A 23,221-nucleotide genomic window follows, 5' to 3' on the forward strand; every position below is an offset into this window, starting at 1 on the left:
ATGGGTTTCCGCCGTTTCCTCTCCTTGCTCGAATCAAACAGGAGAGGGCGTCAGTGATCCTGATGGCGCCTGCGTGGCCACGCAGGACTTGGTATGCGGATCTAGGGGACATGTCCTCTCTGCCACCGTAGAAACTTCCATTGAGACAGGACCTTCTCATTCAAGATCCTTTTCAACATCCAAATCTAATTTCTCTGCAGCTGATTGCTTGGAGATTGAACACTTGATTTTATCGAAGCGAGGATTCTCTGATTCAGTTATTAATACTTTGATACAGGCTAGAAAGCCTGTCACTAGAAAGATTTATCATAAGATATGGCGTAAATATCTTTATTGGTGTGAATCCAAGGGTTACTCATGGAGTAAGGTTAGAATTCCTAGGATTCTGTATTTTCTCCAAGAGGGATTGGAGAAAGGGTTATCTGCGAGTTCCTTAAAGGGACAAATTTCAGCTTTGTCGATTCTGTTTCACAAACGTTTGGCAAATATACCAGATGTTCAGTCTTTTTGTCAGGCTCTATCTAGAATTAAGGCTGTATTTAGACCAATTACTCCTACCTGAAGTTTGAATTTAGTTCTTAGAGTTCTGCAAGGGGTTCCGTTTGAACCCATGCATTCCATAGATATTAAACTGTTATCTTGGAAAGTTCTGTGTTTGGTTGCTATTTCTTCTGGTCGAAGAGTTTCTGAACTTTCAGCGTTACTGTGTGATTCGCCTAATCTCATTTTTCATTCTGATAAGGTGGTTTTACGTACCAAACCTGGATTTCTTCCTAAGGTTGTTTCAAATAAGAATATTAATCAGGAAATTGCTGTTCCTTCCTTGTGCCCTAACCCTTCTTCTAAGAAGGAGCATATGTTGCATAATTTGGACGTGGTCCCTGCCTTAAAGTTTTACTTACAGGCAACTTAGGATTTCCGTCAATCATCTTCTTTATTCATTGTTTATTCTGGAAAGCGTAGGGGTCAGAAAGCTACGGCTACCTCTCTTTCTTTTTGGCTGAGAAGTATCATCCGCCTGGCATATGAGACTGCTGGACAGCAGCCTCCTGTAAGAATTACGGCTCATTCTACTAGGGCTGTGGCTTCCACATGGGCTTTTAAAAATGATGCATCTGTGGAACAGATTTGTAAGGCTGCGACTTGGTCGTCCAATCACACTTTTTCGAAATTTTACAAATTTGATACTTTTGCTTCTTCTGAGGCCATCTTTGGGAGAAAGGTTCTTCAAGCAGTGGTGCCTTCCGTTTAGGTTCCTGACTTGTCCCTCCCTTTCATCCGTGTCCTATTGCTTTGGTATTGGTTTCCCACAAGTAAGGATGAAATCCGTGGACTCGTCATATCTTTGTAAAAGAAAAGTAAATTTATGCTTACCTGATAAATGACTTTCTTTTACGATATGACGAGTCCACGGCCCACCCTGTTATTTTAAGACAGGTTTATTTTATTTTTTGAAAACTTCAGTCACCTCTGCACCTTTTTAGCCTTTCCTTTTCTCTTCCTATAACCTTCGGCCGAATGACTGGAGGTGGAGGGGAAGGGAGGGGCTATATATACAGCTCTGCTGTGGTGCTCTTTGCCACTTCCTGTTAGCAGGAGGTTAATATCCCACAAGTAAGGATGAAATCCGTGGACTCGTCATATCGTAAAAGAAAGTAATTTATCAGTTAAGCATAAATTTCGTTTTCTAGCTAGTTCTGGCATAAGTTTATGGTCCTTGTGAAAGCCCCTCCTAGACTCCTCTGTTTACCTTCCCTGAAGGGGCAGAGATAGCAACCTAACTTTCCTGATATTGCTGATAAAATATTTTTTTAGAATGAAGAACTTTGTCATTCTATATGGGAGACTGCATAAAACAGCGTAAGTGACCATATTTTCCTTGACAAGCCCCCTTAGGACAAATATCTAAGCTAGTACAGTATTGGGTTTGGTTATATTTTCTCCTTTTTGTTTTAAAAACTTTTGCTTTTTTGTGTAATTAGGTTTAACTCCTTTTTTAAATATGAATGTACTATGACTTATTTTTATTCATAATAAATGTTCTTAAGTTTTTGCCTTTGTCTAATATTTAAACCATGTTACTAAATATACTAGTAATAACAGTATTATATCTTTTAGATTGATTTTTGCCAAATTGTTTTTTAAAATTTTTAATCTTTAGTCTGGGTTTCCTATATAATAATCTTAAAGTAGTGTCATAAGAGAGATCTTACTGTGGGTGACATCAAAGGGGATTTTAAAGGGACATTAAACACTTTGAGATGGTAATATAAAATGATAAATTGTATATATAAAACAGCTCTGCAATATACTATCATTATTTATTTTGTCCTCTTTGCCTGTAATTCCATTCTGAAATTGTGAGCTTTTCAGTTCCTGTTAGAAATGGAAGTGCAGAACACTGTTAAATCCAGCACAACCATTGGCTGCTCACTCTAGTGACCTATTTATAACTGTCTCTAATTGGCCACAACAGAGAAGGTAACACAGGTTACAACATGGCAGCTCCCAGTGTTTTATAGACACTAAAATTTTACACTTATTTTGTCACTTTTTAAACAACTAATGAAACTTTAAAAAATACATCTACATGTTACTCATGGACTAATCTTTTCTTTGAATGTATCATTCTATCTAGCATGTATTTAGTGTTTAATGTCCCTTTAAGCATTTTTCTAGGACTAGTACAGACAAGAGTGTTTTTCTTAACCCTTGCACTTACTGTACTATGCCAAAGGCTTGCCTAGAGTGACTGGACTGTGACAAACTGGTTAACCCCTTAAGGACCAGCAACGTACCCTGTCTTTCTCTGGGGACAATGCTATTTCCGTTAACTAGTAGGGAGAAGGGTGGGTATAATATAAGAAATAAGAACGTCAGTCATGAAGGGGTTAAGGTGTAAAGTGTTGATTAACCTTTTTTGGCAAACTGTTGACTTGCAGGGTTGGTTAACCCTGTACTTCAGTGCCTGCACACGTTTGTCTCATTATCTGCTTTCTAGTTTAGCTAGCTCCCAATAGTGCATTGCTACTCCTTCAGTAAAGGATACCAAGAGAATGAAGCAAATCCGATAATATAAATAAACTGGAGAGTTGTTTAAAAATGTATGTTCTATCTAAATAATGAAAGAAAAATGTTATGTTTCATGTTGCGGAATCAAGAATGTTTACGTGCTATAAAACAGAGACACAACTCCAAAAAGAAAAGGCCCTAATGTGTTACAGTATTTTATTATTGCACTATTGCTTGAATATAACTGTGTTCAGCACTTAGTGGTTCAACACCTAGTTAAAGTCAGCTCCAGCAATGCCCTACTGGGAGCTAGCTGCACCCAGCAGGTGTGCAAATGACGAGAAGCATGTGTGTAGCCACCAATCACCAGCCAGCTCCCCTATGCTTTTCAACAAGGTATAACAAGAGAAGTCAATTTTTTAATAGTAATAAATTGAAACTTCTCTTGAATTCCATGCTCTGTCTGAACTGGAGTGGAAATAGAGGGCATATGTATATATATATATATATATATGGATAGATAGATTGAATAGATAGACAGATAGATTAGATAGATATATAATGCTCTTAAAGAAATACTATGATAAACATGTTGCTTAATTAAATTGACAGTCAATCATAGAATTGTTATTGTTTTAAAAGATAGATAATCCCTTTATTACTCATTCCCCAGTTTTGCATAACCAACACAGTTATATTAATGTACTTTTTACCTTTGAGATTACCTTATATCTAGGAACCTTCTTCCAGCCCCCTGATCACATGACTGTGACTGTTTACTATCTATTGTCTTAAATTTAGCATTGTATTGTGCTAGATCTTAAATAACTTTCTGTGCCTGAACACAGTGTTATCTATATAGCCCACGTGTACTTTCTGTCTCTTTGTGTTGAAAAGAGATTTAAAAAGCATGTGATAAGAGGCAGCCCTCAAAGGCTTAGAAATTAGCATATGAGCCTACCTATATTTAGTTTAAACTAAGAATACCAAGAGAAAAAAGCAAATTTGATGATAAAAGTAAATTGGAAAGTCAATTAAAATTAAAAGTCCTATCTGAATAATGAAAGTTTAATTTATACTTGACTGTCCCTTTAATGAGATTAAAATGTTAAGAATGTAAGACAGATAATGATAATTATGTGGTTTTGTTTTTTTTTGTTTTTTTTTAGGAAGCTTTTCTCAGTTTGTGACAACATGTGGAAATATCCACAAAAGAAATTTGGGGTTTTGGATATGGATTGGAAGCAAAAAGAGACATAATGTTGCTTGTAACTGGGTAATTGACGTGTGTTTATAAATATTTTTTTTGAAAACTTACAAAACAATAGCCTGTGTGTGGAATACCTATATATCCTTTCTTGTAGGTAACTCTGGTGATGGATGGAACTACTCCACAATTTGAAGAACTTCTTACATTTATTAGTTAATTTTCTTTGGTTACCTAATGGCTTTGTCCTTTATGTTTAATGTGGGGAATCATGGCATACAGGAAGATTTTGATTTGGCCGTGAACTGAACAGTATTCACCAAATGCAATTTGTACAGTTTTCAGAACTGTACAGAATTGGTCCTTTCGTCATCATGATTACATATGGCATGCAACTATCTACTTCCTTTTGATAACTTGGAAGAATTACAATAAAAAATGAATGGTGGGAATGTGTGTGATGGAGGCGATATCGATGGGATTCTACCAGCAGTACAAGTTCCAATTGGTTGGCATCGGCAAGTTGATCAGAATGGTGTCCTTTACATTAGGTAAGTGTTTTCACTAATTTGAAATTATTAATGAGGGATTTTATATTTTTAAAACAATGCGTTCTGGAGTTAAAGGGACATAAAACTATATTATTTGTTTCCCCTTAATGTGTTCCAAGTGACTTGTTATACTTACTGCAGAGTATTAAAGGACCATTCAACTTGATATTTCAACAATGTATAAAATGTTTCATTTTTGCAAGTAAAATATTCATTATTTTGCAGCCTTTTGCTGTTAAATACATCTAACAAGTGTGTTTGTAAAGGCATTTTTTTTTACTCCTCCAGTATTGGTATATATAATCTCCTTATAGCTTAGATATGTGCAATTGGCCTGCCCATTTATTACCAAAAGAAGGATTCATATTGGAATACCTAAGTAATTTTGCAAAAAGCTCTAGAGCTTCCCAGGCTATGTTTAAAGTATATTAAACTTCAAATGAGATATAATAATAATTATATTATATAATATTGCTTACATTTGGCTGCCCACTATATCATGTGACAGCTATCAGCCTTTTACAGTCTCTTTTCTATGTATACACTGTGAACTCTTGTACATGCTCAATAGAAGCTGATGCCTCATAAACTTATCTATTTGAAACACATGAACTAATGCCTTCTAGTTGTAAAAATGCATTCAAATTAGAGGCAGTTTTCAAGGTCTAAGAAATTGGCATATGAACCTCCTAGGTTTAGCTTTTAGTTAAGAATTCCAAGAGGAGAAAGCAAAATTGGTGATGAACGTTAATTGGAATGTTGTTAAAATTACATGCCCTATTTAAATCATGAACGTTTTTTTGGACTTGACTGTCCCTTTAATGTTCTCCTTTCTTGGCCATATGCTTGACTGAGGTGTACAGGAAAATGGGAGGGATTAAAAGCTCTTAGTATGTTGGGTATTTTTTGTCTCCTCCTAGTGGACTGCAGTTTAATCTCACATATGTGATGGCTCGTTGACTTTCACCACCATGAAAGAAATGAATTTATCAGGTAAACATACATTTTTCTTTCTTATTGCTTTAATTAAAGTGAAAGTCAACCCTAGTGTTCCTGAAATGCTAGGATTGACTATTAAAACAAATAAAGGGGACTTTCATTCATGAAGTATAACATCATGCCGAAAGCGCCTTTATTTGTTTCAAGCGAACGCTGCTCTGGGCGACAAAGGTAGCAGATCGCTGTTTTGCTAGAGAGTTGACGTTTTCACCTCTTTGCCATTAGCCGTGCAGTAAATCCCGCTTGGCACTTTTGGGAGACTGATATCATGCATGAAAGCGTCACCTCTTAGCAAAGCAGCAATCTGCTGTGGGCTGCCTTAGCAACTCAGAGCTGTGATCGCTTGAAACAAATAAAGGAGCTTTCTGCATGAAGTATGTTATATTTCATGAATAAAAGTCCCCTTTATATGTTTCTATAGTCAATTCTAGTGTTTCAAAAATGCTAGGATTGTCTTTCACTTTAAGCTTTGGTACTTACCTACCATTGGTGCCTGCATATCTTTTACTACAATAAAGTAGTAGTGGGTACTTGTATTATAGGTTACAAAATGTCACTAGACTTCATTGTAACACAAAGTCTTAATTTTCTATAAGAGTGGTCAACAAAGGGACATTAAACAGTATAGAAATAATAGAATCTTACCTATGATGTGTTCAATGCAAAGATTAGCCTGAGAATAATAAGCAGATGAATTTAAAACATTTGTTTTCTCCACAGAGCATGTTGCCAGCCGGATGGCATTCTGAAAATAGCTGGGTGGGAGGCAGTGTTATATTTTATAGTGTTATAACCTTATATTATAAAACATTGATTTAGTATGTAGATTATTGTGATTTGGTGGTTAATTGTTGATATTTTAAAAATAAATTGTTGTTTTGACTTTAATGTCCATTTAAACAGATTTACACTTTGTATCTCTTCAGGGACATAGTTGGTATCCAAAATTCATTTATTTTTTACAACAGTGTTGTGCAGAATGTACACATTTAATAAGCTTTGTTAAACTCATCTTTCTAAATGTAGTGCTTCCCTATATTTTTGTCCCCCAAAACAGCCTCTGCTTTACTCTTCAGAGCATGCCTATATGCTGGTTTTGTTTTTTTAAACCTGTGTCATAGGGTTGCTGTCTAATCATAACCCTCTCGATCACATCATTCATCTTTCCCCTCCCCTTTCTCCAACATTGGTGTGTCCGGTCCACGGCGTCATCCTTGTGGGATATCTCTTCCCCAACAGGAAATGGCAAAGAGTCCCAGCAAAGCTGGCCATATAGTCCCTCCTAGGCTCCGCCCACCCCAGTCATTCTCTTTGCCGTTGCACAGGCAACATCTCCACGGAGATGGTTAAGAGTTTTTTGGTGTTTAAATGTAGTTTTTATTCTTCTATCAAGTGTTTGTTATTTTAAAATAGTGCTGGTATGTACTATTTACTCTGAAACAGAAAAGGATGAAGATTTCTGTTTGTGAGAGGAAGATGATTTTAGCAGACAGTAACTAAAATCGATTGCTGTTTCCAAATAGGACTGTTGAGATGAAGTAACTTCAGTTGGGGGAAACAGCAGACTTTTCTGCTTAAGGTATGACTAGCCATATTTCTAACAAGACCATGTAATGCTGGAAGGCTGTCATTTTCCCCTCATGGGGACCGGTAAGCCATTTTCTTAGTCAAACAAACAGAATAAAGGGCTTAATATGGGCTATAAAACTGGTAGACACTTTTATGGGCTAAATCGATTGCTTTATTTGGGCATTTTATTCATGTTTTTGCTGATATTTCACATTTATAAACTTGGAACGTTTTTTAAACGGCAGGCACTATGTTAGACACCTTTTCCAGTCAGGGGGCCTTCCTAGTTGTAGGCAGAGCCTCATTTTCGCGCCATTACTGCGCAGTTGTTTTTTGAGAGCAGGACATGCAGATGCATGTGTGAGGATCTGAAAGTTGCTGGAAAAGATTCTAGAAGGCGTCACTTGGTATCGTATTCCCCTCTGGGCTTGGTTGGGTCTCAGCAAAGGCTATAGCTGGGACTGTATAGGGGTTAAATTTGTAAACGGCTCCGGTTCCGTTATTTTAAGGGTTAAAGCTCTGAAATTTGGTGTGCAATACTCTAAATGCTTTAAGTCACTGTTGTGAAATTTTGGTAATTTTTGAACAATTCCTTCAGCAAAGGCCAGATTCATAAGGTTCCACTCAGACAACATGACGACCGTTGCGTATATCAGTCATCAGGGGGGAACAAGGAGTTCCCTGGCGATGAAAGAAGTGACCAAAATAATTCAATGGGCGGAGGATCACTCCTGCCACCTGTCTGCGATCCACATCCTAGGTGTGGAAAACTGGGAGGCGGATTTTCTGAGTCGTCAGACATTCCATCCGGGGGAGTGGGAACTCCATCCGGAGATCTTTGCCCAAATAACTCAATTATGGGGCATTCCAGACATGGATCTGATGGCGTCTCGTCAGAACTTCAAGGTTCCTTGCTACGGGTCCAGATCCAGGGATCCCAAGGCGACTCTAGTAGATGCACTAGTAGCACCTTGGACCTTCAACCTAGCTTATGTATTTCCACCGTTTCCTCTCATTCCCAGGCTGGTAGCCAGGATCAATCAGGAGAGGGCCTCGGTGATCTTGATAGCTCCTGCGTGGCCACGCAGGACTTGGTATGCAGACCTGGTGAATATGTCATCGGTTCCACCATGGAAGCTACCTTTGAGACAGGACCTTCTTGTTCAGGGTCCATTCGAACATCCAAATCTGGTATCCCTCCATCTGACGGCTCGGAGATTGAACGCTTGATTCTATCAAAGCGTGGGTTTTCAGATTCTGTGATAGATACTCTGGTTCAGGCCAGAAAACCGGTAACTAGAAAGATTTACCATAAAAAATGGAAAAGATATATCTGTTGGTGTGAATCCAAAGGATTCCCATGGAATAAGATAAGAATCCTAAGATTCTCTCCTTTCTACAAGAAGGTTTGGAGAAAGGATTATCTGCAAGTTCTCTAAAGGGACAGATCTCTGCTTTATCTGTCTTACTACACAAAAGACTGGCAGCTGTGCCAGATGTTCAAGCATTTGTTCTGGCTCTGGTTAGGATCAAGCCTGTTTACAGACCTTTAACTCCTCCCTGGAGTCTAAATCTAGTTCTTTCAGTTCTTCAAGGGGTTCCGTTTGAACCTTTACATTCCATAGATATTAAGTTACTATCTTGGAAAGTTTTGTTTTTGGTTGCAATTTCTTCTGCTAGAAGAGTTTCAGAGTTATCTGCTCTGCAGTGTTCTCCGCCCTATCTGGTGTTCCATGCAGATAAGGTGGTTTTGCGTACTAAGCCTGGTTTTCTTCCAAAGGTTGTTTCTAACAAAAATATTAACCAGGAGATAGTTGTACCTTCTTTATGTCCGAATCCAGTTTCAAAGAAGGAACGTTTGTTACACAATTTGGACATAGTCCGTGCTCTAAAATTCTATTTAGAGGCTACAAAAGATTTCAGACAAACATCTTCTTTGTTTGTTGTTTATTCTGGTAAAAGGAGAGGTCAAAAAGCGACTTCTACCTCTCTTTCCTTTTGGCTTAAAAGCATCATCCGATTGGCTTATGAGACTGCCGGACGGCAGCCTCCTGAAAGAATCACAGCTCACTCCACTAGGGCTGTGGCTTCCACATGGGCCTTCAAGAACGAGGCTTCTGTTGACCAGATATGTAAGGCAGCGACTTGGTCTTCACTGCACACTTTTGCCAAATTTTACAAATTTGATACTTTTGCTTCTTCGGAGGCTATTTTTGGGAGAGAGGTTTTGCAAGCCGTGGTGCCTTCCGTTTAGGTAACCTGATTTGCTCCCTCCCTTCATCCGTGTCCTAAAGCTTTGGTATTGGTTCCCACAAGTAAGGATGACGCCGTGGACCGGACACACCAATGTTGGAGAAAACAGAATTTATGCTTACCTGATAAATTACTTTCTCCAACGGTGTATCCGGTCCACGGCCCGCCCTGGTTTTTTTAATCAGGTCTGATGAATTATTTTCTCTAACTACTGTCACCACGGTATCATATGGTTTCTCCTATATATTTCCTCCCGTCCGTCGGTCGAATGACTTGGGTGGGCGGAGCCTAGGAGGGACTATATGGCCAGCTTTGCTGGGACTCTTTGCCATTTCCTGTTGGGGAAGAGATATCCCACAAGTAAGGATGACGCCGTGGACCGGACACACCGTTGGAGAAAGTAATTTATCAGGTAAGCATAAATTCTGTTTTTAATGTGCTCACAATGATCCATTTAACTGCTGGACTGTATTAAATTGTTTACTAGTAGATACTTTATTTTGTCACTTAAAATAACTGCTTTTGCCTGCTGTATCACCAACTTTATTGAATATTTCAATACTTAAAGGGATATGAAACTGTGCTACCTTAGTAAAAACAAATAGGTTAAATTAAAGGAAACACAATGTGTAAGAAAAACAGCAAACAAATTACTTTCTTGCAAAATGACCACTTCTCAGTGTAGCTTCTTCCCTCAGGAAGATAAGCGCTGTAGTTAAAGGGATATGAAACCCACATTTTTTTCTTCAGATAGAGCATGCAATTTTAAAGGGACACAAAACCCAATTTCTTTCATGTAATTGTCAAGAGTCCATGAGCTAGTGACTTATGGGATATACATTCCTACCAGGAGGGGGCAAAGTTTCCCAAACCTCAAAATGCCTATAAATACACCTCCCACCTCACTCATACCTTAGTTTTACAAACGTTGCCTCCTTGTGAAGATGGTGAAGCAAGTTGTGCTTGATTTTCTTCTGTGATAGGCGCTTATTGAAGCATATTGAAGCCCAGTTCCTCTCAAAGTACAGTGTTTGTCTGAGGGATGTAAAGGAAGTATTGCCCAACAATGCCAATTTTTCACCTGTGGGAAATCTATTCTAAGGCTCTTTGTAATCGGTCGCAGAGATTCATCTCTTCCTCCCTTTGCAGATTGACATTATACTCTACCATTACCTCTGCTGATATGTTTCAGTACTGGTTTGGCTGTCTGCTATATGTGGATGGGTGTCTTCTGGTAAGTAATTATCATTTTTTAAGACACTCTCAGCTATGTTTGGCACTTTATCTTATAAAGTTTTAAATGTTTATTGTATATATTTGCCATGAGTCAGGTCTATGTATTTCTCTTTGCAGTCTAAACACTTTCAGCTTGGGAATTATATTTATGGGAGTTTTTAGACTTACCTGGGAACCTGGGATTCCAGTTAATTATAACTTGAAGTCTGGTTTTTTTTTTTTTTTTCCCAAAAGTTTTGCGGGCTCAGGCTCGCGATGACATAGAATGTTACCTTTTTTGGCGCAAATATTTTTGGCGCAAAGTCGCGTCTGCTGTGACGCGAGTCACGTCATTTCTAGTGACTTTCTTGTTGCGAGGTTTTTTTTGGCACAAAGTCACGCCTTTTATGTAGCGAGTCAGGTCATTTAGCTTTTGTTTAAATTTGTTATACAAGTCTCTCCCTCTTTTTGCTCTCTGCTCTCATTTGATCTTAGATGGCTAGGTTGCTTGCTTTTAATTTTATTTTTGTATACATTTTTTATCATAAGCATTCTTTCCCATTCCTGAAACTGCTATTTGAGGAAATTGGATATTTTGTTTAAATGTTGTTTTTTCTTTTTTGTTATATTTTGCAAGATGTCTGACTGATCCTGCCTCTGATGTTACTGTAGGAACTAAGCTGCTTGAACACAATTCTACCAAAGCTAAGTGTGTATGTTGTAAATTAGCTGATATTACTTCTTCAGCTCAAATATGTGGCACTTGTTGTGAAAAGCTTTTACATGCTGATAATGTTTCTATAAGTACAAATACATCTATTGTTAAACCTTCACAGTCTAATGTTCATGATATTCCTGTAAATATCAAAGATTATATTGCTGCAGCCATAGAGAAGGCTATGACTGCTATTCCGCCTTCAAATAAATGTAAAAGGTCTCTCCTCATAAATCTGATGAAGTCTGTATTGATCGTCAGCATACTGTAGTATCTTCTGCTGATGAGGATTTCTCTGGCTCAGATGATCCTACTTCAGAGTCTGAAATTGATAAATCAACTTTTCTTTTTAATATTGAATATATTTGTTCTTTATTAAAGGAAGTATTGTTTACTTTTGGTATTGAGGAATCTAGTCCTCTTGATAACAAGAATAGCAAACTTTTGAATTCTGTTATTAAAACTTCTGAGGTTACTCCTGAAGTTTTTTCTATTCCAGATGCTATCTCTCATATGATTACTAAGGTATGGTCTAAACTTGGTGCTTCTTTTAACCCTTCTTCTAGGTTTAAAATGTTATATCCTTTATCTGTGGCTAATTTAGAGTTTTGGGAAAAAGTCCCTAAGGTTGATGGGGCTATTTCTACTTTGTCTAAACGTACTACTACTATTATTCCTATGGAAGATAGTACTTCTTTTAAGGATCCTTTAGATAGGAAGATTGGATCTTATCTTAGAAAAGCATACTTACATACTGGCTATATTCTTAGACCTTGTAAAAGTAAAAAGCAGCACCAAACTGTGGCTATTTCAATAGCTTTTAATCAGAGACATCATAAGAAAACAAACAATGTTTCGGTCAGTAGCTGACCTTAATCATGTTTCATACACATATGCTCAAACCCACTCTTTATATAGCCACAAGAGGCAGAGTTTCTACTACCTGTGTAGGTGTTGTACTTTTTATTAACCCCTTCTATATAGATCAGGATACATTTCTCCATACTCCCTCTAGTGGTTAAGCACATCTCATCTTTCAATCTATATTAACCTGAAAAACACAATTTCTTTCATGTAATTAGCAAGAGTCCATGAGCTAGTGACGTATGGGATATACATTCCTACCAGGAAGGGCAAAGTTTCCCAAACCTCAAAATGCCTATAAATACACCCCTCACCACACCCACAAATCAGTTTTACAAACTTTGCCTCCCGTGGAGGTGGTAAAGTAAGTTTGTGCTAGATTCTTCGTTGATATGCGCTTCACAGCAGGCTGGAGCCCGGTTTTCCTCTGTGTGCAGTGAATGTCAGAGGGATGTGAAGAGAGTATTGCCTATTTGAATTCAATGATCTCCTTCTACGGGATCTATTTCATAGGTTCTCTGTTATCGGTCGTAGAGATTCATCTCTTACCTCCCTTTTCAGATCGACGCTATACTCTTATATATACCATTACCTCTACTGATTCTCGTTTCAGTATTTTTTGTGACACTCTAAGCTATGGTTGGGCACTTTTATATAAAGTTCTAAATATATGTGTTTAAACATTTATTTGCCTTGATTCAGGATGTTCGATATTCTTTTTTTCAGACAGTCAGTTTCATTATTTGGGATAATGCATATGAATAATAATTTTTCTTACCTTAAAATTTGACTTTTTTTCCTGTGGGCTGTTAGGCTCGCGGGGGCTGAAAATGCTTAATTTTATTGCGTCATTCTTGGCGCTGACTTTTTGGCGCAAACATTTTCTTTGTCATTTCCGGCGTCATACTTGTCGCCGGAAGTTGCGTCATTTTTTTGACGTTTTTGCGCCAAAAATGTCGGCGTCGCCGGATGTGGCGTCATTTTTGGCGCCAAGAGCATTTAGGCGCCAAATAATGTGGGCGTCTTTTTTGGCGCTAAAAAATATGGGCGTCATTATTGTCTCCACATTATTTAAGTCTCGTTGTTTATTTGCTTCTGGTTGCTAGAAGCTTGTTCATTGGCATTTTTTCCCATTCCTGAAACTGTCATTTAAGGAATTTGATCAATTTTGCTTTATATGTTGTTTTTTCTATTACATATTGCAAGATGTCTCAGATTGACCCTGAATCAGAAGCTACTTCTGGAAAATCACTGCCTGATGCTGGATCTACCAAAGTTAAGTGTATTTGTTGTAAACTTGTGGTAACTGTCCCTCCGGCTGTTGTTTGTGATGAATGTCATGATAAACTTGGTAATGCAGATAATATTTCCTTTTAATAATGTTCCATTACCTGTTGCTGTTCCATCAACATCTAATACTCAGGGTGTTCCTGTTAACATAAGAGATTTTGTTTCTAAATCTATTAGGAAGGCTATGTCTGTTATTCCTCCTTCCAGTAAACGTAAAAGGTCTTTTAAAACTTCTCATTTTCCAGATGAATTTTTAAATGAACATCATCATTCTGATTCCGTTTCTGATGATGATTTTTCTGGTTCAGAGGATTCTATTTTAGAGATTGACACAGATAAATCTTCATATTTATTTAAAATGGAATTTATTTGTTCTTTACTTAAAGAAGTCTTAATTGCATTAGAATTAGAGGAATCTGGTCCTCTTGATACTAAATCGAAACGTTTAAATACGGTTTTCAAACCTCCTGTAGTTATTCCGGAGGTTTTTCCCGTCCCTGATGCTATTTCTGAAGTAATTTCCAGGGAATGGAATAATCTGGGTAATTCATTTAGCAGAATCTCATACGAATCGACTTGTATCATTTCTTCAAGAGCATGGTTGGAGGATCAATTTACCAAAGAGTTTGTTGATTCCTCAGACAAGGGTAACCTTTTTAGGTTTCCAGATAGATTCAGTGTCCATGACTCTGTCGTTGACGGACAAGAGACGTCTGAAATTGGTTTCAGCTTGTCGAAACCTTCAGTCTCAATCATTCCCTTCGGTAGCCTTATGCATGGAAATTCTAGGTCTTATGACTGCTGCATCGGACGCGATCCCCTTTGCTCGTTTTCACATGCAACCTCTTCAGCTCTGTATGCTGAACCAGTGGTGCAGGGATTATACAAAGATATCATAATTAATATCTTTAAAACCGAATGTACGACACTCTCTGACGTGGTGGACAGACCACCATCGTTTAGTTCAGGGGGCTTCTTTTGTTCTTACGACCTGGACTGTGATCTCAACAGATGCAAGTCTGACAGGTTGGGGAGCTGTATGGGGGTCTCTGACAGCGCAGGGGGTTTGGGAATCTTAGGAGGCGAGATTACCAATGAACATTTTGGAACTCCGTGCGATTTTCAGAGCTCTTCAGTCGTGGCCTCTTCTAAAGAGAGAGTCGTTCATTTGTTTTCAGACGGACAATGTCACAACCGTGGCATATGTCAATCATCAAGGAGGGACTCTGGCTATGAAAGAAGTATCTTGAATACTTGTATGGGCGGAATCCAGCTCCTGTCTAATTTCTGCGGTTCACATCCCAGGTATAGACCATTGGGAAGCGGATTATCTCAGTCGCCAAACATTACATCCGGGCGAATGGTCTCTTCACCCAGAGGTATTTCTTCAGATTGTTCAAATCTGGGGACTTCCAGAAATAGATCTGATGGCTTCTCATCTAAACAAGAAACTTCCCAGGTATCTGTCCAGATCCAGGGATCCTCAGGCGGAAGCAGTGGATGCATTGTCACTTCTTTGGAAGTATCATCCTGCCTATATCTTTCCGCCTCTAGTTCTTCTTCCAAGAGTGATTTCCAAGATTCTAAAGGAGCGTTCGTTTGTTCTGCTGGTGGCTCCAGCATGGCCTCACAGGTTTTGGTATGCGGATCTTGTTCGGATGGCTACTTGCCAACCGTGGACTCTTCCGTTAAGACCAGACCTTCTATCGCAAGGTCCTTTTTTCCATCAGGATCTCAAATCCTTAAATTTGAAGGTATGGAGATTGAACGCTTGATTCTCAGTCATAGAGGTTTCTCTGACTCCGTAATTAATACTATGTTACTGGCTCGTAAATCTGTGTCTAGGAAGATATATTATCTAGTCTGGAAGACTTACATTTCTTGGTGTTCTTCTCATCATTTTTCTTGGCATTCTTTTAGAATTCCTAGAATTTTACAGTTTCTTCAGGATGGTCTGGATAAAGGTTTGTCTGCAAGTTCTTTGAAAGGACAAATTTCTGCTCTTTCTGTGCTGTTTCACAGAAAGATTGCTAATCTTCCTGATATTCATTGTTTTGTACAAGCTTTGGTTCGTATAAAACCTGTCATTAAGTCAATTTCTCCTCCTTGGAGTTTGAATTTGGTTCTGGGGGCTCTTCAAGCTCCTCCGTTTGAACCTATGCATTCGCTGGATATTAAATTACTTTCTTGGAAAGTTTTGTTTCTTTTGGCCATCTCTTCTGCTAGAAGAGTTTCTGAATTATCTGCTCTTTCTTGTGAGTCTCCTTTTCTGATTTTTCATCAGGATAAGGCGGTTTTGCAAACGTCATTTAAATTTTTACCTAAGGTTGTGAATTCTAACAACATTAGTAGAGAAATTGTGGTTCCTTCATTGTGTCCTAATCCTAAGAACTCTAAGGAAAGATTGTTGCATTCTTTGGATGTAGTTAGAGCTTTGAAATATTATGTTGAAGCTACTAAAGATTTCTGAAAGACTTCTAGTCTATTTGTTATCTTTTCCGGTTCCAGGAAAGGCCAGAAGGCTTCTGCCATTTCTTTGGCATCTTGGTTAAAGTCTTTGATTCATCATGCTTATGTTGAGTCGGGTAAAACTCCGCCTCAAAGGATTACAGCTCATTCTACTAGGTCAGTTTCTACTTCCTGGGCGTTTAGAATGAAGCTTCGGTTGATCAGATTTGCAAAGCAGCAACTTGGTCTTCTTTGCATACTTTTACTAAATTCTACCATTTTGATGTGTTTTCTTCTTCTGAAGCAGTTTTTGGTAGAAAAGTACTTCAGGCAGCTGTTTCAGTTTGATTCTTCTGCTTATATTTTCAGTTTTTTTCATTATAAAATTGAAACTTTATTTTAGGGTGTGGATGTTTTTTTCAGCGGAATTGGCTGTCTTTATTTTTATCCCTCCCTCTCTAGTGACTCTTGCGTGGAAGTTCCACATCTTGGGTATTCATTATCCCATACGTCACTAGCTCATGGACTCTTGCTAATTACATGAAAGAAAACATAATTTATGTAAGAACTTACCTGATAAATTCATTTCTTTCATATTAGCAAGAGTCCATGAGGCCCACCCTTTTTGTGGTGGTTATGATTTTTTTTTATAAAGCACAATTATTCCAATTCCTTATTTTTTATGATTTCGCACTTTTTTCTTATCACCCCACTTCTTGGCTATTCGTTAAACTGATTTGTGGGTGTGGTGAGGGGTGTATTTATAGGTATTTTGAGGTTTGGGAAACTTTGCCCCTCCTGGTAGGAATGTATATCCCATACGTCACTAGCTCATGGACTCTTGCTAATATGAAAGAAATTAATTTATTAGGTAAGTTCTTACATAAATTATGTTATACATCAATATTAAAATAAATAGTAGTTCAAAAGGTTACAGTTCAAGAAAATTACAGTACAAGAAATTTACCTCCTTATATTTACAACAATATTCAATTTACAATATTTCAAAAACAGTATCTATCTCTATTTAACCGGACCTACTTACAAAGTAATCCAGACCACAGAGAATGACACGCAACAGGAACAAACGGAACTGACGGTAAACATTTCAAAGTATACTTTAACTGACACGGAGAAGCAAGTTATTAACAAGGGGTTATCTTTTTGTCCATTACCTAGATGTGACTTTTTTCTACTGCAGAGGGACTTTTTATTCCGCAACATCAAATTAAAGACTTAATTTGGACACCTTCAGTCACTACAGGGGGTAAACCCAAGGCTAGAGGCCAACATACAGAGTGACACTAATGTATTATCACTGAAGAGTTTGAATCTTAGGGTCAAAAGTAGCTTTAATCCACAAATATGTAACAATAGTGTTGAAACATTTATGCAACTTGTTTTAAGGGATATTGATATATTAAAACATAAGAATAGAGTCCCATATAGAGGTAATGCATTTTTGCAAGGTAATTTTACTATAATAGAGAATAAGGCTTTGCTGGATTTGAAAAATAACAGTGATATTATTTGCAAGCCAGCGGATAAGGGCGGAGCTACCGTCCTCTTAGATAAGGGATACTATATACAAGAAATTAAAGGTCAACTATATGATGAGGAAATATACAAACCATTAGATAGAGATCCTACTTTTGAGGTGAAGCGTGAGCTTGTGAAGTGTATTGATAAGGCAATGTGTAATGGCTTGATAAGAGAGAGAGAACAAAAAAAATTTATTAAAAGAGAAATTTGTTACACCGGTGTTTTACAAATTGCCTAAAATACACAAAAAATAGGGAGACTCCTCCTGGCCGCCCCATTGTAGCCAGTACAAATTCAATTATGTACCTTGATAAATTACTTAGGCCTCTTGCTATGGAATCAATGTCATATATTAAAGATACAGGAGATTTTCTTATCAAATTGGAAGAACTAGGTATGGAGAGTGAGGAATTTATTCTCTATACCCTTGATGTCAACAGCATATATAAGTCAGTTACCCACGATAGTGGTTTAGGTGTTGTGAGACATGCTGTTGACACCAAGGGTATGCTATCTATTACTCAATGTGAATTTATTTTGGAATTGCTACAGCTTATTCTCTATTGTAATTATTTCCTCTTTCAGGACCAGTTCTTTATACAATGCCAAGGTACAGCTATGGGGTCGAATGTCGCCCCCACATATGCCAACATCTTTATGAGTGTATAAGAGGAGAAATTTGTATACAATAATAAATTGTTTCTACAGTATGGATTATGCTGGTTTAGATATATAGATGATGTATTTGGCATATGGGGGGGCAACATCGACTCCCTACAAGAGTTTGTGGCTGACCTTAATATATCCACAAGGCATATCAAATTTAAATTGACATATAGTGAGGAGTTAGTGGCATTCTTGGACACCAATGTGATTAAGAATGGGAGGGCATTGAAAGTGGATATATACAGAAAGGAGAGTGATAGAAATAGTCTCCTAAGATATGAAAGTGCACATCCCTTCCCCCTTATCAATAGTCTCCCTAGGAGCCAACTACTTAGAGTCAGAAAGATTGTCTCAGATGAGGATATTGTACAGACCAGATTGACGGAAATGGGTAAACTTTTTATTGAGAGGGGCTTCCCTAAACAATTAATTCAAAAACAGATAGAAGATGTCAGTAAAATCCCGAGACATTCTATCCTAAGAAGGAGTAAGATGAAAGACAAACAGGACAATAAACGCATGGTGTTTGTTTCACAGTATAATCCTTTAAGCAAAGATATATATATATATATATATATATATATATATATATATATATATATATATATATATATATATATATATATATATATATATATAGTATTATTAGGAAACATTGGTCTGTTATTAAAGATCTAAATCCCCACCTTAAGGAATTTGAACAACCACCAATGCCTGCATACAAGAGGTGTAGGAATTTGAAAGATGTATTAGTAAGGGCTGATTTAGGCTCAGGGAGAAGGCAGATTCAAACTTATATATCTACACCTAAACTGGGATGTTTTCCCTGCCTGGGATGTTGTAACTGTGGTAACATCATTAAAGAGGATTTCTCTTGTAAGATGTATGGAGTCCACGGATTCATCCATACTTGTGGGATATTCTCCTTCCCTACAGGAAGTGGCAGAGAGAGCACCCACAGCAGAGCTGTCTATATAGCTCCTCCCTTAGCTCCACCCCTCAGGCATTCTTTCTGCCTGCTTAACTGCTAGGAAGGGCAAAGTGAGTGTGGTGACAAAAATGTTAGTTTTTATTTTCTCAAGCAAAAGTTTGTTATTTTAAATGGTACCGGTCTGTACTATTTACTCTATGGCAGAAAAGGGATGAAGATTTCTGCAAGGAGGATGATGATCTTAGTATTTTGTTACTAAGATCCACTGCTGTTCTCAAAAGGGCTGAAGAGTACAGGAAAACTGTTGGGGGAACAGTTTGCAGGCTAAACTGCATTAAGGTATGTTCAGTCTATTTTTTTCTAGACAGACTGTGTTATTTCTAGAAAAGGCTGGCAATATCCCCATGAGGGAAAGGTAAGCTGTATTCAGTAAAAGAGGAATCCAAGCTTGCATAAAGGGCTCATAGTTACTGGTGACACTAATAGAAAAAAAACCCCCCAAAAAAGTTGTTTTGGTTTAGTTACAAATAAAACATTTTTTGAGGGACTTTAAGGGGTCTTTGTGGCTTGTTTAAGGGTTATTAACCCACATGGCTAGTTTAAGAAACACTCTGTGGTGTTTTTTAGGCCCCATAACTTCGAGTGAGGTGGGAGGGGCCTATTTTCAATTGCACAATTTATTTACCTCAGAAGCATCCAGCTACTTCTCCATAGATTCCTGCTGTATTTGAGGGCTGTAAATAGTTTTTTTCCCCCACAAATCGTTCCTAAAGGGCAGATAGGTGCCATAGCAGAGCTGTGGCAATGTGCTGAACGTTATTTTACCGGTTTTGAAGTTTTTTCAATCTGGTTTTTACATTAAGGGGTTAATTATTTATTTGCAAAGTTACTAAGGCTTTATGATGCTACTGTAAAAATTTCGTTGTGTTTACTGCTTTTTTACACTTTTTTGCAGAGTTTGTGCAGCTTTTTTTCTCTTAAAGGCACAGTACCGTTTTTGTTTAAAGTGTTATTTACTTTGATTAAAGTGTTTTCCAAGCTTGCTTGTTACATTACTAGCCTGTTTAACATGTCTGACAACAAGGAGAATCCTTGTTCTATGTGTTTAGAAGCCATTGTGGAACCCCCTCTTAGAATGTGTCCCACTTGCACTGATATGTCTATAAATTATAAAGAGCATATTTTATCAATGAAAAATATTGCAATAGATGATTCTCAGTTAGAAGGAAATGAGGGTTTATCATCTAGCTCTCCCCATGTGTCACAACCAGTAACGCCCGCACAAGTGACGCCAAGTACCTCTAGTGCGTCTAATTCATTTACTTTACAAGACATGGCCACAGTTATGAATAAAACCCTCACAGAGGTTTTCTCTAAACTGCCTGGTTTACAAGGAAAGCGTGTCAGCTCTAGGTTAAGAACAAATGCTGAGCCGTCTGACGCTTTAGTAGCCGAATCCGATATACCCTCACAATGTTCTGAAGTAGGGGTAAGGGATTTGTTATCTGAGGGAGAGATTTCTGATTCAGGAAAGACGCTCCCTCAGACGGATTCTGATATGACGGCCTTTAAATTTAAGCTTGAACACCTCCGCTTATTGCTCAAGGAGGTATTAGCTACTCTAGACGATTGTGACCCTATAGTGGTCCCAGAGAAATTGTGTAAAATGGACAGATACTTAGAGGTTCCTGTTTACACTGATGTTTTTCCAGTCCCTAAGAGGATTGTGACTATTGTTACTAAGGAGTGGGATAGATCAGGTATTCCGTTCGCTCCCCCTCCTGTTTTTAAGAAAATGTTTCCCATATCTGACACCATACAGGACTCGTGGCAGACTGTTCCTAAGGTGGAGGGAGCTATTTCTACTATTGCTAAGCGTACAACTATACCTATCGAAGACAGTTGTGCTTTCAAAGATCCTATGGATAAAAAATTAGAGGGTCTCCTAAAGAAAATGTTTGTTCATCAAGGTTTTCTTCTCCAACCTATTGCATGCATTGTTCCTGTAACTACTGCAGCTGCTTTCTGGTTTGAGGCTCGAGAAGAGGCTCTCCAGGTGGAGACTCCATTAGAGGATATTATGGATAGAATTAAGGCCCTTAAGTTGGCTAATTCTTTCATTACAGATGCCGCTTTCCAAATGGCTAAATTAACGGCAAATAATTCAGGTTTTGCCATTTTAGCATGCAGGGCGTTATGGCTTATGTCCTGATCTGCTGATGTGTCATCAAAATCTAAATTGTTGAACATCCCTTTCAAAGGTAAGACCCTATTCGGGCCTGCACTGAAAGAAATTATTTCAGACATCACTGGAGGGAAAGGCCATGCCCTCCCTCAGGATAAAACAAATAAGATGAGGACCAAACAAAATAATTTTCGTTCCTTTCGGAACTTCAAGGCTGGTCCCGCTTCAGCTTCCCCTGCAGCAAAGCAAGAGGGGATTTCGGTCCAATCCAAGTCAGTCTGGAGACCTAACCAGGCTAGGAACAAAGGTAAACAGGCCAAGAAGCCTGCTGCTGCCTCTAAGACAGCATGAAGGGGTAGCCCCCGATCCGGGACCGGATCCAGTAGGGGGCAGACTCTCTCTTTGCTCAGGCAAGAGATGTTCACGTTTCCTGGGCTTTAGAAATTGTTTCCCAAGGATATCTTCTGGACTTCAGACTCCCCCCAAGGGGGAGATTTCACATTTCTCAATGGTCTGCAAACCAGACAAAGAGAGATGCTTTCTTACGCTGTGTAGAAGACCTACATACCATGGGAGTGATTCGCCCAGTTCCAAGAGCGGAAAAAGGGCTATGTTTTTACTCCAACCTGTTTGTGGTTCCCAAAAAAGAGGGAACTTTCAGACCAATCTTGGATCTCAAAATTCTAAACAAATTCCTCAGAGTACCATCTTTCAAGATGGAGACTATTCTGACTATTCTTCCTCTGATCCAGGAGGGTCAATATATGACTACCGTGGACTTAAAGGATGCTTATCTACACATCCCTATTCAGAGATCATCATCAATTCCACAGATTTGCCTTTCTGGACAGGCATTACCAGTTTGTGGCCCTTCCCTTCGGGTTGGCCACGGCTCCCAGAATTTTCACAAAGGTGCTAGGGTCCCTTTTGGCGGTTCTAAGACCGAGGGGCATTACAGAGGCGCCTTATCTAGACGACATCTTAATTCAGGCGTCGACTTTCCAGCTAGCCAAGTCTCACACGGGCATCATGTTGGCTTTTCTGAGATCTCACGGGTGGAAGTTGAACATAAAAGAGTTCTCTCGTCCCTCTCACAAGAGTTTCCTTCCTAGTGACTCTGATAGACTCGGTAGAAATGAAAATATTTCTGACGGAGGTCAGAAAATCAAAACTTTTAATCACTTGCCAAACTCTTCATTCCATTCCTCGGCCATCAGTGGCTCAGTGTATGGAGGTAATCGGACTTATGGTAGCGGCAATGGACATAGTTCCTTATGCCCGCCTACACCTCAGACTACTGCAACTATGCATGCTCAAACAGTGGAATGGGGATTATGCAGATTTATCTCCTCAACTGCATCTGGACCTGGAGACCAGAGATTCTCTTCTCTGGTGGTTGTCTCAGGGAATATGTTTCCGCAGGCCCAGAGTGGCTCATAGTAACGACAGATGCCAGCCTGCTAGGCTGGGGTGCAGTCTGGAAATCCCTAAAAGCACAGGGCTTATGGTCTCGGGAGGAATCTCTCCTCCCGATAAACATTCTAGTACTGTGAGTGATATTCAATGTGCTTCAGGTGTGGCCTCAGCTAGCTGCGGCCAAATTCATCAAATATCAGTCGGACAACATCATGACTGTAGCCTATATCAATCATCAAGGAGGAACACGGAGTTCTCTAGCGATGATGGAGGTAACCAAAATTATCCGATGGGCGAAGGATCACTCTTGCCATCTCTCAGCAATCCATATCCCAGGGGTAGAGAACTGGGAGGCGGA

The 23,221-nt window shown here is 38.6% G+C and overlaps 1 protein-coding gene across 4 annotated transcripts in view; it reads left to right on the forward strand.

Moving 5' to 3' along the window:
* The window catches only part of MBD5 (methyl-CpG binding domain protein 5), a 902,668-nt gene that overhangs the window by 103,452 nt on the left and 775,995 nt on the right, over positions 1-23,221 (forward strand). For 3 of the 4 annotated variants that reach the window (XM_053698283.1, XM_053698282.1, XM_053698284.1), the window contains 2 exons: positions 4,182-4,288; positions 4,377-4,770. In XM_053698283.1, the coding sequence (XP_053554258.1) occupies positions 4,658-4,770 (113 nt within the window). In that variant the 5' untranslated portion in view covers positions 4,182-4,288; positions 4,377-4,657. Of the gene's footprint in view, positions 1-4,181; positions 4,289-4,376; positions 4,771-23,221 lie in introns of those variants that run through there. The other variant, XM_053698286.1, reaches the window with a different exon arrangement.

The sequence above is a fragment of the Bombina bombina genome, chromosome 1, assembly GCF_027579735.1.
Source record: "Bombina bombina isolate aBomBom1 chromosome 1, aBomBom1.pri, whole genome shotgun sequence".
Classification (NCBI taxonomy): domain Eukaryota; kingdom Metazoa; phylum Chordata; class Amphibia; order Anura; family Bombinatoridae; genus Bombina; species Bombina bombina.